This window comes from Elephantulus edwardii, unplaced genomic scaffold (genome assembly GCF_000299155.1).
Source record: "Elephantulus edwardii isolate Elephantulus edwardi_28Jun2011 unplaced genomic scaffold, EleEdw1.0 scaffold00008, whole genome shotgun sequence".
NCBI lineage: Eukaryota > Metazoa > Chordata > Mammalia > Macroscelidea > Macroscelididae > Elephantulus > Elephantulus edwardii.
The window spans coordinates 250,669-266,317 of record NW_006399758.1 but is presented as its reverse complement, the minus strand read 5'-3'; the positions used below and the strand labels follow the sequence as shown (position 1 = coordinate 266,317).

The 15,649-nt window shown below is 39.5% G+C and overlaps 1 protein-coding gene across 2 annotated transcripts in view; it reads right to left on the bottom strand.

Moving 5' to 3' along the window:
- The window catches only part of LOC102847508 (DNA-dependent protein kinase catalytic subunit-like), a 309,905-nt gene that overhangs the window by 98,798 nt on the left and 195,458 nt on the right, over nt 1-15,649 (bottom strand). For both annotated transcript variants that reach the window (XM_006880417.1, XM_006880418.1), the window contains exons 50-55: nt 14,301-14,444; nt 13,320-13,471; nt 12,708-12,839; nt 6,899-7,010; nt 3,949-4,073; nt 3,713-3,862 (exon numbers count right to left, since the gene is read on the bottom strand). In XM_006880417.1, coding sequence (XP_006880479.1) covers nt 3,713-3,862; nt 3,949-4,073; nt 6,899-7,010; nt 12,708-12,839; nt 13,320-13,471; nt 14,301-14,444 — 815 coding nt within the window. The remainder of the gene's footprint in view (nt 1-3,712; nt 3,863-3,948; nt 4,074-6,898; nt 7,011-12,707; nt 12,840-13,319; nt 13,472-14,300; nt 14,445-15,649) is intronic.

The following is a 15,649-nucleotide window of genomic DNA, read 5'->3' as shown; positions in this document are numbered from 1 at the left end:
AGAGTGTTCTAGCTGCACCTTCTCCAAGGCATTTGTTTGTTCTTTTTGCAGCCCATGGGATCTCCAGCACTCTTTTCACACAGTTCAAAGGCATTCATTCTTCTGTCATCCTTATTTATTATCCAGCTATCAGACGTACAGCAAGTGACTGAAAAGACACTGGCCTTAATCAGGCACACATAAGTCCTCAAACTGACATCCATACTCCTCAATAATTTAGAGAGGTTTCTGACTTTCCTAGTGCAATATGTCTCTTGACTGCTGTTACAAAGTGTACTAACTGTGGATTCAAGTAAGATGAAGTGACTACAGTCTCAATCCTTTCTCCATCCTTCATAACATTGCCTATTGGTCCAGTGAGGATTTTTGTTTTCTTGATGTTGAGATGCAACTCACTCCAAATTGAAGGCTGCAGTGTTCAATCTTCTGCAGCAAGTGCTTCAAGTTCTCCTCTTTTTCAGCAAGCAAAATTGTGTCATGTGCATAACAAAGGTTACTGATGGGTCTTCCTCCAATCCTGATGTCACGTTTCTTCAGAGTCTGTTGTTGTTATGCGCCATCGAGTAGCTTGTGACTCATTGAGACCCTAATGTACAACAGCTCTGAACCCTGCTCTATCCTGTGCCAACCTTATTCTCTCAGACACACCTAACCCCATTACCCCAGTCACAGAATCAATCCATCTCATTGAAGGTCTTTCTCTCTTGTGCTATCTTTACACTCCCAAGCATGATGTGTCTCTCCAAGGATTGGTCACTCCTTGCAACATGCCTAGCTTCTTGTTTAATTTGCTGAGCAAATAGATTAAGTAGGTATGGAGAAAGCATACAATCCTGATAAATACCTTTGCTGATTCTAAACCATGGAATGTTCCCTTGCTCTGTTCACACAAGAGCCTCTTGGTCTAGGAATGCATTTTGCATGCATGCAAATCAAGTAGTCTGGAATCATTCTTCTCAATGTTAGCCATAATTTATGATGATCCAGAGAGTCAAATACCTTTGTATAGTCAGTAAAACATAAATAGACTTTCTTCTGGTATTCTTTACTTTTAGTCAGAATTCATCTGTCATCAACAATGATATCTGGTGCCACAGCCTCCTCTAAACTCAGCCCGAATATCTGGCAGTTCTCTATGTGGGAGTTGAGTTGCTAACCCAAAATCCACCAGTGGCTCTGAGTTAGAAAGGCAGGCAATTTCCTCTGTGATATACAGCCTTGGAAAACCAGCTATAGGGTCAGCTATGGTTGGTCCCAGCTTGACAGCAATGAATTTTAGCCTTTAATGGTTGGAAACATTGCATATAAATTAACATTTACTAAACTCATTGTGTACACAGGTACAGGCCATGGGCTTTGCTATCACTTGTTATGCATCAGAGTTGGACAATGACTAGGGAGGATAGAAGGAGAATTGATACCTTTGAGTTGTGGTGCTGGAGAAGAGTATTGAGGGTACCATGGACTGCCAAGAAAACAAACAGATTCATCCTGGAAAGGGTCAAACCGGGCTGTTCCTTGGAGGCAAGGATTCTACGGCTCCGTCTAACATACTTTGGACATGTTGCAAAGAGGGACAGGTCCTTGGAGAGGGACATCATGTTTGGTAGGGTGGAGGGACAGCGCAGAAGGGGAAGGCCCCCTATGAGGTAGACTGATTCAGTGATTAGGGTCATCGGGATGTGTGTGTCAGAGACGGTGCAATTGGCATAGGACAGAGCAGAGTTTAGGGATGTTGTACATAAGGTCGCAAGCGACTCGACAGTACTTAACAACAACAACGAACTCATTGTGTGGAGTTTTCAGAGGTTGTAAACTGCACAGAAAGAGATTTTTCATCTTTCTCCTTCACAGCAACTGGAGAATTTAAAATCACAGATATCATTTGAAGGACCCAACTCATAAAAAGGTACTGCAATCATGAAGAAGAACTGAATGATAGCAGTATTTTGTCAATTGTGGTAATAACTCCATTCTGACCCATCTCGATTATTCCTAAGAATGGGGAAAAATCTTTTCTAGTCAGGGACTTGGAGCTCTGGTGGCCTAGTGATAAGGAGTTGCATATGGTTGGAATTTACCAGTTGCTGCACAGAAGGATGAGCGATCCGCTCTCATACAATTTACTGCCTTCAAAAACTCGTTGGAGAGTTGTCCGTGTGTCAGTTCCAATTACACACAACAATGGTCGGAAAATTAGTGAGAGACGTCTATATCGTTCTTTTCCTTTTGATTTGCATGTTTTATGGTAATACCTCATTCCTTCCTGCATCTATCAATTTAGCAAAGCAATCAGTATTTGACTCTATGTTTTCAAGAAGCTGATAATCATGTAATTTAGATGAAATGCCCGACAATCCTTGTAAAATTTTTAGAAAATTTCCTTGTCATTATTTCTTTCTTCTTCAGCATTTCTTTTCTCTTCAAACATCCAATAAACATTGATCCACTGATTCCAGTTTTTCGTGATTTATGAGTTATTCCATAATGCGGTATTAGGCTTTCTTGACACTGATCGTTCATCATCTTATCATGATCGAATACTTACAGTGTATTTACACAACTCAGCAATTTTTTCCCATACTTCCTGCATAAATTTTCTGTAACTTCCTCCTGGGAAGGTGTATTAATGACAACATTTACAAACCATACCGCCTCAGAAAACAGATGCTGGGAAGTAGGACTCATCCATAAGCTGGGTACTACCTGCACTTGCAGTATTAGCCCATCTCACACTGAGGATGTTTATGTGTTCCATTTCACTTATGATACCTTTCAATTTTCTGAGATTCATACTTCATGCATTCCATGTTCCAATTATTAATGGGCCATTAAGCAATCATTTCTCCTCATTTTTCTTCAGTGTCTTTCATCCTGAGTGGCTCATATATTGGCACTGAATCCAACAATTTTCTTCTGTTTTCACAGGGCTTTGAAAGGCCCGTTATTTCAGAAGGGGATGACCAGTCCTGTTCTTGATCTGGAAGCTCCACTGAAACCTGTTCACTCTGGGTGACCCTGCCGGTATTTGAAATATCAGTGGCATAGCTTCCAGAACCCCAGCAACATGCAAACCTCACCAGTACAGCAAACTGACAGAGAAGTACCATACCTACAAGAGCAGACTATCAAACAAACAAGCATACACACATAAATTGAACATGTACATCTGGCTAAGGCAGTGTATCCACCAGCCCAGCAGAAGACAGGAGCTGAGAGTCTCAATCAGGTCATATTCTGCTTGTCTGAATGTTGACCACAGCCTCAAGAAGTCAGCCAGGTCATAAGTAGCACCTCCTCTTATAGAAGGGTAAGGTGAGGAATAGGACAACAAGCCTACATAGGGCTTCTGCTGACCTCAGGGAAGCGCAGGCTAATCTGCCTAGCTAGACATGGTATCTTTTCCAGCCTAAGGAATGAGATGACTAACATAAATAGACAGTCACTGTTGACCTTAAAGGTCCAAGGACGACTTGCTCTGCAAAATGGAGTGTGCCAGGGAAAGGTGCCCAGTGAGAGGTAAGGTCCCCTGTCAGCTGATGGATTCCAACCACCAGAGAGGTGCTGCCTCTGGGTTAGCAGCTGGAATTCTACAGACTAAGCCACTAAATCTAACTTACAAATTCTTGTATAAGGTAAAGAAGCTTCCAAGCAAATGAACATGTTGTGAGCAAGAGGAATCAAAGAATGTCTTGGCCAGCCCTTCACTCACCTGTGCCTCATGATTTGCTTGAAGTCCTTGCTCTTTAATTCCAAGTAGATATCTGCTATTTCCTCTGCACGAGAAAGCACCACCTCTAGACACAGGGTCTTCATTACACCATGGAATTTTGGCAAGAGGAAGAATACTGCATTCATAAACCTAACAAAAGAACATGATTTGTGAAACAGAACGGCCCAGACCGTCTTAAGCCAGAGGAAGTGATGTGGATGTGGCTGAAACCCTACCCATCGGCCAGCGGAGGAAAGTGCTGGACAGCCTTGTTCAAGCATATGATGAACTTGTCCTCCATTGTGTTCTGATGTTGCTTCAACTGTTTCACCACCAGTTCACAAACCAACTCTTCCAGCCCCTGAGGAAAAAAAAATCCATTTCTTGTCACATACACAAAGGTAGAAAATTCAGAGTTCAAAAGAAAGTTTATTTCAGATATTTGAATAAACCTACGGCTGGAAAATGAATAAAGAAAACAGAAATGATGCCCTTGTGCTGCAGGGCTGGAGAGGAATACTGAATATCCCATGGATGGCCAAAAGAACAGGTACGTTTTGAAAAAAGTACAGCCAGACGGCTCTTTGGAGGTAAGGATGGCAAAGCTTTGTCTCACATACTTCAGGCATGTTGCTAGCAGAGGCTACTCCTTGGAGAGGGAAAAGAAGCTTGGAAAGACGAAGGGTCAGTGAAGGAGAGGAAGACCCTTAACCAGGTGGATTGACACAGTGACTGCCACATGGGCTCTTGTGTGTCAGGAAGTGTGAGGATGGTACAGGATAGGACAGGGTTCAGATCTGTTTGTTCATAGGGTTGCTACAAGTCATGCTTGACTTGATAGCACCTAACAAGGCAGACATCAGGGTTAAAACCAGATAACATTATCAGGAAAATCATGAGCTTGTGAGTGTGGGGACCAAGGCTGATGTGCACTGACCACAGTTCCACAGTAGATGCCAGGACTCCACCTGCGTACTAAGACCTGCATACCAGGAGCACGGTGCTCTGCATTTGATGGCCAGCTACCCTGCACATGACCCATGTTTGATCATTGAACACCAGTGCTTCTGCCTGACACTGAAAGCCAATGAGGCATATGAGACACAAATCTAAAAACCAATGAGAAAGACTGTGTTTAAGAAACACTTTATGACTCTACTGTTCAGGTCTCTGGCCTGAAATTCATAAAGACCATTCTATCTGAGGAGCCCGAGTTGCAGCCTTTCTTACTGATTCCATATTCTGCTTTCTTTCTTTCCTTCCATCTCAAGCAATTTCTAACACAATACTCAACTACAGGAGGTTGGACTCCCTCATAATAAAACCTCTCTGGCTCCCTAGGAGACTTGGGTCTCTCTGGCTCCTTACTTCTGATGTCTTCATAAAGTCCTCAATGCATATAAGCACCTGTCATAAAATGAACTGTGTCTACTCAAAACATGTGTCAACTTGGCAAGGCCATTGTTCTCAGTGTTATGCAACATTTTAAGTGTTATAAATTCCAACGTCTATGCTGTTAATGAGGCATGTCTGGAGGTAGTTATAGAGTTCTGATGGAGCAGTGTGTAGGGAATTGTGTTGCTAACTCAAAGGTGGTGCATCTAAGGTCATTCATGTATACCAGCCACTCCATGGGAAAAGAAGGGGTGATCTTCTCCTGTAGGACTGAAAACCTCCAAAAACCTACTGAAGGGTCAGCTTTGAGCCATTCTCAACTTGAGAGCAATCTGTCTGAATATGTAATACTGGTATCACCACCATAATGTGATCTGATATGATCACAGGTGATTAAACTGGGGATTAGGGCATCACATCTTACATTTGATTCCATAATCGGATGTAAGAGAAGTTTCTCTGGGATGTGGCCTCATCATTTTGAGCCTTCAAGAGATAAAAATAGAAGGAAATGAGCAGAAAAGGCAGGATTTCAGCACCATGTAGAGAAGAGGCAGGGATGGAGTATGTCTTTGGGACTAAAATTCTTGGAATAGGACACTCCTAGAGCCAGAAGACACAGAGAAAGCCTTTCACTGGAGCTGGGACCACACCCCCTTTCACTGGAGCTGGGACCACGCATTTAGACTTTTGGCTTACTAAATTTTGAGAGAATAAATTTATTAAAGTCATCCACATGTGTTCTCTCTGTTATATCAGCACTAGATAACCAAGACAGAACTCAGTGGATATTACTTGAAGAAGTAATGGAAAATGAGGACTTCTTTCATTAAACATCATCTTCTTCTTTACAAAGAACAGGCAACAGCAGTAAGCAACCTGTTCTTTCTAAAGGCATTCAGATCGTTGTTGTTAGGTGCCATCGAGTTGGGTACAATTCATAGTGATCTTATGAACAACAGATCTGAACCCTCTAAAATATAAAATTTTAGTTTTTAAATACAAATTTATAGTATGAGGCCATTTTAAAACTACGTGGTAAGGAGATGTTTTGCTGCCAACCAAAAGGCAAGCAGTTCAAATCCACCAGCTGCTTCATAGGAGAAAGATGAACATTTTCCTCCCGTATCATTTACAGCCTCTGAAAATCTGCTGGAGAGTCAACTATGAATTGGTTCCAACTTGATGGAGTTAAGTGCTAAAAGCAGTCTAAGGGGTCAGAACACAGGCTACAATTATAATTTTCTTCCTATGTTACTTTACTTTTCACTGTTCTAACTAAATAGCTCTTAATATTTTAAAAAATTACATTTTTTAAAAGTGCTTTTCACTCCTATGAACTGAAATTTAAGTCATGAGAGAGAAACTCTTTGACTCTGTTGTAACTTCTGTCTATGATAAAAAGTTAAGCATAAATTGGAATATTTAGTTACAATGACATCAAGCTTGCATAAGACTAGTCTGCATTTTTAAAATTTGTTTTACAGAAATAATTTAAGCATAATTTTATCCAAAATGAAAACTTGAGACCAAGTTTTAAGCTGTGAAAGCTGTTTGACTGCTTTCACAGAAAAAGGTATGTTAGCATGATGTCTCAACACATTTCCAGGTTTAAAACATAGCAGTCTTTTTTTAAAAAAGCCTTTATAAAGTATGAGAGTGAAATATTAACATAAGCTATCTCTTACTGTAATCTCTTAAGAGTACAGAGGAGATAAAACTAAGATTTCATTGTAAAAACTCACATTAAATAAAATATGTACTTATTTTTAAATTGCACAATCTACTCACATTTTTATTCTCAGTAACATATCGAAGAATAAGTCCCAGAACTTCGGCCACTGCTGCATATACCTCTTTATGTTTTATAAAGGACATGTTATTGACTAAAGCTTCAAAGTATCTAAAACAAACATAAGGAAAAAATGCCTAAAACAATGTTCTCTTTTGCTTTATATAAAAATGTAACTTTCCTCATGTCACATTCATAACACAAATTGAGAAAATACTAAACATAAAACATTATCCAAATTATTTGTAGGGGAAAAAAATTATTTGTAGGAGAACTTTAAGGGCTCTTGACAAGGGAACCCGAGGAATCTGCTGCTCAAACCCACAGATTCACAAATACGCTTCTGTCAAAGTATTAACAAAATGTTAGATACTATAAAACATGCAGAAAAAACCAAGTTATTTTTGCTCAAGAGTATGACTTCTTGAGTCCATTTACTGTAACAGGAGACACATGAGAAACATAACATGAGAAGACAACCACAATGATGAGAAAGAAGCAGCATGTTTGCAACACTTCTGGGGAGCAGTAAGGTTTCACATGTTCCAATACATTTAACAATCATATAACTCTGTGAGGTGGCTGGTTATTGCTCAAGAAACAAAATACAAAAAGGAACTCATCGAAATGTAAAACATTTCCAGTGGAATCTGTTGAGTCACTAGCTGTTTAACTCCCAAGTTCACAGGGTTATCAATTTCTCCAAGAAACTACCACAATGGCCAGTGTCCACTATGTACCAACAGGTATTATGTGCCCGTGACCTAGTTACTGTACATGAATTATCATTTGTGTAAGCACGGGTGAAGGGAGCTCATGTGACAGAGTCTGTAGCCCGTGGCAGTCTGAACCCACCAGAGATGCCACTAGAGAAAGATGGATGTGTCCTCCTGATATGATTCAGAGGGTTGCCAGGACCAAAAGTAACTTGATGGCTGTGAATGACATAGTCAAATGTGACTCAGTATGAGCAGATTTCTCCAAAGGAAAAGAGGAAAGGCTTAGAAATGTAAAAATAAATGACAATGAACAACTATAAGATATCATCTCACCCCAGTAAGAATAGCAAAATTTAACAGAGCTGGTGAGGTTGCGGAGAAACAGGAACCCTTATTCACTGTTGGTGGGAGTGTAAAAGGGTGCAACCACTATGGAAGGCTGTATGCTTTGTTCACATAAGCAAAGAGTTGGAAACAACTTAAGTGCCCATCAACAAACAAATGGATAGAGAAGCTGTGGTATATTCACATAATGGAATACTGTGCAGAATTGAAAAGCAAGGAACTCATGCAATATTATTCAAAATGGGTGACCCTGGAGTACATTATGCTGAGTGAAATAACTCAGTCACAAAAGGACAAATACTGCATGGTGCCACTGTTGTAGAACGGGACTGACATCAGGGTTGGGGTGAGACTGAGAAAGATTGGATAAATTATGTATACTTCACTGAAACAGAGGAGGGAGAGAACTGTTTAAAAGTGATATATGATAGGGTATTATGGTTATGACAAGAGTCCAGAATGAAGGCCTGCATAGTAGAGTAAATTCAGGGGGAGGGGGAGATTGTACACCAATGAAACAATTTTTCTTTTACTTTTCAAAGAGAAGAGCAAACTAGGGGGAGAGCGGTGGGCAGGAAGAAAAATGCAACAATGAATGAATGAAAATCCAAAATCTCTGTAAACGTCATTAAAATTAATTTAAAAAAAAAAACACCCCAAAAAAGTGACAATGGCACAACTCTACCATCCCTCTTTAAAGTTGTGGGATGTGCATTGCTAAGCCAAAGGTGGCACCCCCTCTGGCAGCTTGAATCCACTAATGGCTCCATGGGAGGAAGATGAGCAGTTTCCTCCTATGGAAGGGTGGCTATTTGACAGCAAGTGTATCTCTACTCATTTGTCACTTTTTTTGTTCTGTACTGACTACCATGTTAATATGATGTTGGAAGCTATGCTACTGATATTTCAAATATCTGAAGGGGATGTCCACGGTGGATAGGTTTTGGCAGAGTTTCCAGACTAAGATAGACAAAGTAGGAAGCAGAAAATTCCATTCACTTCTGAAATTGTAAACCCTGAAAAATCCTACTAGCAGCAGAACACCATCCAGTGAAGCCCCCAGAGTGAAAGACACTCATATGCCACTGGGGAAGAGCTGCCTCCTCAAATGATAAGGGACTCAAAATAAGGAAAAACAGCTGTAACAATGATAACTGGAACCAGTTATGCACAAAGTATGAATCTAGGAAAACTGGATGTTGTAAAAAAGTAAAATGAAACATAATTAATAATCTAGTCATTAATGAGCTTAAATGACTGGTACTGGCCATTTTTATTTGAATAATCTAGGGATGACAGAAGGAGAATTGATGCCTGTAAGCTGTGGTGCTAGAGAAGAGTAATGAATATGCCATGGACTGTTAGAACAAATAGGTCCATCCTGGAGAGGATGAGGGCAGGCTATTCCTTGGAGGCAAGAATTCTGAAGCTTTGTCTGACATACTTAGGACATGTTGCAAGAGAGATATCATGCTTGGGAGGGTGGAGGGACAGAGCAAGAGAGGAAGACCCTCCATGACATGGATTGATTCAGTCACTGGGGTAACGGGGTTAGGTGTGTCAGAGACAGTAAGTTTGGCACAGGATAGAGCAGTGTTTAGGGCTGTTGTACACAGGGTTGCTATGAGCTGCAGGCGAATCGATGGCACACAACAACAACAAAGTCTACTATACAGACAATGACAAACTGAAAAGGAATGGTATAGTATTCACTATCAAGAAGAGTATTTCACGATCTATGCTGAAGTATAATGTTGCCAATGGTAGGGTAATATTCACAAACATACAAAGATTTATTAATAAGATTCTTGTTTAAATTTCTTTACCAATCATGAGGGCCAAACATGAAAAACTTAGGATTTATAACAACTTCTGCTTTCTGAAATTGACTGAATATGTAACCAAAATGTATTAACAATAACTAGTGATTAGAATTCAAAAGTGAAAAACAAAGACAGACTGGTAGTTGGAAAGTATAGTTGTGGTGATAGAAATGAGTTCAGAGATGACATGACAGAATTTTTATGATTAAGGACACATTCACGGCAAAAACCATACTTATAAAATATAACACTTGATGAATTACACAGCAATCAAACTGGCTACACCCTGAGGAATATAATAGTGGAGAAAAAATTAGGAGTGAGAACAATGTCAGGGCTACAGAGAACAGACCATCAACAGCTCCTATTAAAGCTCAAATTGAAGCTAAAGAAAATGAAAATAAACTCTTAAGAGTTAAAATACAACCTTGAATATACCCCACATGAAGAAAAAAAAAAGCACATGAAGAATACATTTGAAACTCTGAATACTAATGACTGAAAATCAGATGAATTGCAAGGATGATATCAAGGATATCATGCACGAAGAAACTGAAAGGTCATTTCAAAGACAGAAAGATGGAGGAGTCCAAAATGGATGTCAAGAGATTCTGAAACTTGCTCTAGGACTTGCTCTACAGAGGTAAAGCAAAAGGAAGAAACGGAACAATAAAGATGAACAGAAGATTTCAAAGGGCAGCTCAAGATACCAAAGCATCATTGTAAAAAAATAAGCAAACACTTTAAGGTTATAAAATAAAAAGTGTTGAACATATTCAGAATGTATAAAGTGCAAAGAAGTGAAGAATACTTTCAAGCCTCAGCATGCAACACGGAAGAATTCTACAGGTAATATAATGAACAGGGCAGGAAGCCTTTAAAGAAGATGAAAGAAACACACAAAATCACAGTACCAGAAAAAGAGTTCAAAGAATCAAGAATCAAAGACACTGGAAAAAAAAAATTATGGCTCCAGGAATTGACATAATACCAGTTGAGATATTTCAACAAAGGGATGAAGATCTAGACGTGCTCACCAGTCTATGCCAAGAACTTTGGAAGGCAGCTACCAAGCCAATTGACTGGAAAAGATCCCTATTAGTGTCTATTCAAGAACAAAAATGGGGTGCTTCAACAGAAGGGAGAAGTAACTGAATAATATTATTAATATTACATGTAAGGGGGGGCTCTGGTGGCCTAGTGGCAAGAAGCTGAACTGCAATTGCAGAGTCAGTGGTTCAAATCCACCAGATGCTAGGGAAGGAGGGGCAATCTCTTCCTGTACCAGTCAGATCTGACTTGACAGTACACACACAAAAATTAGTAAAATAAAAAAAAAAAAATTGAAAAAAATAGCATGTAAGTAAAATCTTGTTGAAGAACATAAAAAACCAGCTATACCAGCATATTGACAGGAAACTGCCAGAAATTCAAGCTGGATTCAGAAAAGGCAATGGAATAAGGAATAGAACTGCTGACTTTATATAGCTCCAGGCAGGAAGACTACCAGAAAGAGGTTTACTTGTGCATTATTTACAATGCAAAAGCATCTGCCCATGTGGATCATTGGAAACAAGTAACAGACAACACAGGTAAGAGGGAATTACAGACAAATGAATTGTGCGCATGTGGTATCTGTATATTGACCAAGCAGTACTCAAACAGGGATTACTGCATAGTTTAAAATCAGAAAAAGTGTATCAGGTTGCATCTTTTCACCCTACTGATTTAATCTGTGTGCTGAAGAAATAAACCAAGAAGCCTGACTACGGGAGAAAGAATAAGACATCAGGATTGGAGGCAGATTGATTACCACACTGATATGCGGATGTTATAAGCTGACTTCTGAAGGACTTAATGAAGAAGATCAAAGACCAGAGCCTTCAGTAGAGATTACACTTTATCATAAAGGACATAAAAATTTCATAATTGGACCAATAGGCAACACCACGATAAATGGAAAGAAAGACTGAAATTGTTTAGGATTTCATTTTACTTAGCCTCACTATCAACATCCATGGAAGGAGTAGTCAAGAAATCAGCAGAGGTACTGCACTGGACAAGTGTGCTGCCAAGGACTTCTTGAAAGCACAAGGATGTCAGTTTAGAATGATGGAAAATTAACTCATACCTTGTGATTGTGGTGTTTGCTAAGAAAACCGACTATCCCAAGGACTGCGAAAAGAACAAACAAATCTTACATAAAGTGTATCCAGAGTACTCCTTAGAGGAAAGGATGGTGCGTTTGTTTTCCTCACATGTTTGTGACATGTTATCAGAAGGGGCAAACTAGGAAAAGTGGATGGTCAGCTAAGGAGAAGACAACTGTTTTCTCTTCTTGTCTTCTTGAGATGGACTGTCAAAGTGACTGTGTGACTGGCACAGCATGGCAGAAACTGTGAGGCCTGCGCACCATCGGGCTGTTTCCTCTGTTGCACACAGTCCACACAGACTCGCCAGCACCTAGCAATCTCCAACAATCCTGACACCGTAAGGAAAGGAAGCAAGTAACTGTGACTTGACTAATTTATCTAGCCTATGTCATCTCCACCTTTCAAGAACTATAAGCAAACCTTTTCAGATCAAGAAAGAATGAGTGAGAAAAGGTCACAATAGAGCCCAGAGCAAGAGAAGCAGTAGCGGGATGTGGCAGCAGAACTCCTGGGTGTCAAGACCTCTGGAGTATTGGACCCCAGGAGAGGAGCCATGCTAATAAACATTTTCACAGAGCTGCAGTGCTTCTTCCTTCATGCCATGCAGGCTCCTTCTCCAAAGGATCTTGAAATTCAATTTACTAAATTTAGGTAGAAATATTTTAACATGGGTTCTAGTCCTTCAATTTATGATTTAAATATATCTATACGTCTACATACCTATATATATTTTAACCTAAAAGGAACCACAGCCAAAGATATACTTACATTCTACTCTCTATGCCACATGATGGGTCATAAGGAGGCAGGTTGTTGGCCATAACAATTCCTAGTAATTGAATTCCCACAGAGTTGTCTTTAGAATTGGGATCTTTACTGGAAAACTTTTCAAATATTAACCTGAGAAAAACATGCAAATGAAAAAACAGCTTGTTAAGTAGAAAACAAGATAAATCACCACCTTTTCACTAACTCACCCTTGTTAGTGTATGTTGGTTTTGCAACTTGCCTGATCTACCTTAGTCTATGTCTCCTCTGAGGCTAGTGAGAGGCCTTGAGAGCCAGCACCTGCTGAGGCCAGGCAAGGACAGTGAAGGTTGCACCCCAGAGGCCCAGGATGGCACAGTCCATGTGAGGGAGCCCAGCAAGGTGGCAACAAGGTAGGGGCTGCTACCTGGCCCAGACACACTGTGAGTGCAGGCTGTGGTACTAGGCGCTGTGGTTTCATCAGTAGCAATATTATATACTATACACAGAGTATATTTCAAATTATGTACATATCTAAATTTTACATAATTAACTTTTATTATAACCATCACTTACATCTTCCATTTGAATTTAAATCTCTAAACAACATTGCAAAGACTAGTATCTTCGTACCTGTAAGGGATGGATAAGCAATCCCTCCAGCATTCAACAACGGTTTTTATAATTTCAAGATTGTGTCTAAACACAGCTCTTTTTTGATGAAAAACATGCTTCATTAGAAAGTGAAGCAATCGATTTGCTAATATCTCATCTTTAGGCATCCCCTAAAAAGGCATAGAGACTGTATTAATATGCAGCATTCATTCTGTAACAATATTTTTTTAAATTCATAATTCTACTCCTAAATCAGATATTCTACATCAATTTCTCCTAAATAAATTTATTTCTTCTTTTTATTTTGTTAGTAAGTAGATTATAAGCTATTTCATTGAATTTTTGTGTGCCATCGAGTCAGAACTGTCTCCCAGCTGGCCCCTCAATGAGTCTGCATCAGTGCTGGCTGGCTGATTGTTCAGAAGCAGATCATCCAGTCCTTCTTCTTGGTCTGGTGTAGCCTGGACTCGCCTGAAATATGTTCAGCATGCATCACTTACCTAGTCTCCAAGCTCCTAGCAAGTAAAAGAAAGAAAGAAAAGAAACCAAACAACACAACACTCCCCCCCACCCCATATAACAACTTAATATTAAAAGCAAGGTAAAAATAAAGAAAAGCAAACATGTTTAGGAACATCATGGTAATGCAGCAACCAGTGCTAAAGATGCTCAGTGTAGTGTCAAGTGTCATTGAAGATGTATTGAGGATGTCGGCAAAGCAAGCAACGACAAAAGACAAACACACCCAATGATAAGGCTTACGCTTGAATGAAAATTAATTCCCCTTCTCTGCAATAACAGATACATGAAGGATTGTTTTCTAACAAAAGCAAATATTTTTAAACCCAAACTATCAAATGGTTTTCCTTGTAAGCTCCACTTGTTAAATGCAAAGCGTGGGCTATTCTGTTTTCTATAACTCAAATATAATTATGGTGAGAAAAGTAAAGGCACAGATAACAATCTATTATTACACAGAAGAGCAGAATCAATTCTTACTACAGGAGTAGCTATGCTGGTCCAGGACAAAAGAGTGACCACTATCTCCACCACCATATAGTGAATTCCAACTCCTCCATTGTTCTCAGAAACTACCAGCTGCAGCAGAGGGCTCAGCCAGTGCTTTGCATAAGGGCGAAAGACCTAGAAGAGAATTCACAAGTCAAATATCAAAGATTCGTCTTGAATAATCAATGTGAATTCAGGACTATCTCTTCCATTAGATAAACTTTTATATTACGATCAGACCTAAATTTAAACAAATTTAAATTCTAACAGATCTCTGCTGAAGTCTTTCTTCTTGGACCTCTGAAAGCACAATTCAATGGAAATAGATTAACTCTTTGCTGAAAATCTGATATAATTAATGCTCATAGAGATCAAAGGAAACTATTCCATACCAAATTTCTGTTTTATTTCAGTAACATGCAACTCTAGAATATTCTGCTACAATTACAGAGAAGGGTACATTCACATGATGGATTACTACAAAACACTTAAGAAAAATGATTTTGAAAATTACTATGTAACTTGGAAAACTGGAGGGCATTGTACTGAGTGAACTAACTCAGTCTCATAAATACTGCATAGGACCATTAATAATGAAAAAAATAGATGCAAAAACAGAAGGATAACTATTAAAATGTGTATGGGGATCCAAGAGGCTAAGGAATGGGAACAGAAGAGTGAGGGTGAGAAGGGGGAAAATCACTGAGTTGCACAATTTGGTGAGTGGAGGGAGAGAGGGTAAAGGAAATGGGAAAGATCCAGTGGGGATCTGGAAACACAGGATACCAGTGGGCATAGTTCAATGGTGATTGATTTTATAAAACATAATGAATGAGAATGATTGTATGAAGTATAATGTAAATAAAGGATAGTGTGAAACACAATATATATGAATTTTGTATGCAAATCAATGTAAAATAAAGTTTTAAAAAAGATACAAAAAAACACAACCAAGAAACAAGAGATACAGAATAAGTGGGACTAGGGTGTGGGTACTGATACCATTAGGGTGTGAGTTGAAGGGTTTTGGCCTTGCATTTAAAAAGCTTTTGGCAGTCAGTCTACGGCCATTTCTAGACTGGGAAGATGAGCAGAAAGGCAGGATTCTGCAAAGGTGTATTTTCTGGTTTGGGGTTAAGATTAGGGTATGGCTATTGATTGCAGTAGGGTGTGAGATGATGGGATTTGGCCTGGTATTTAAAAAGGCCTTTGGGCCCTTGAGCCTGCAGCCCTCAGGCCTGGTTTTTGTGGATCTCGCAGATTAAAAAGGGTTCGAAGCAGGAGTGGCAGCCACTTCCAGAAAAGCTTGCCTCCGGAACTGCTATGAACTTGGAGCAAAG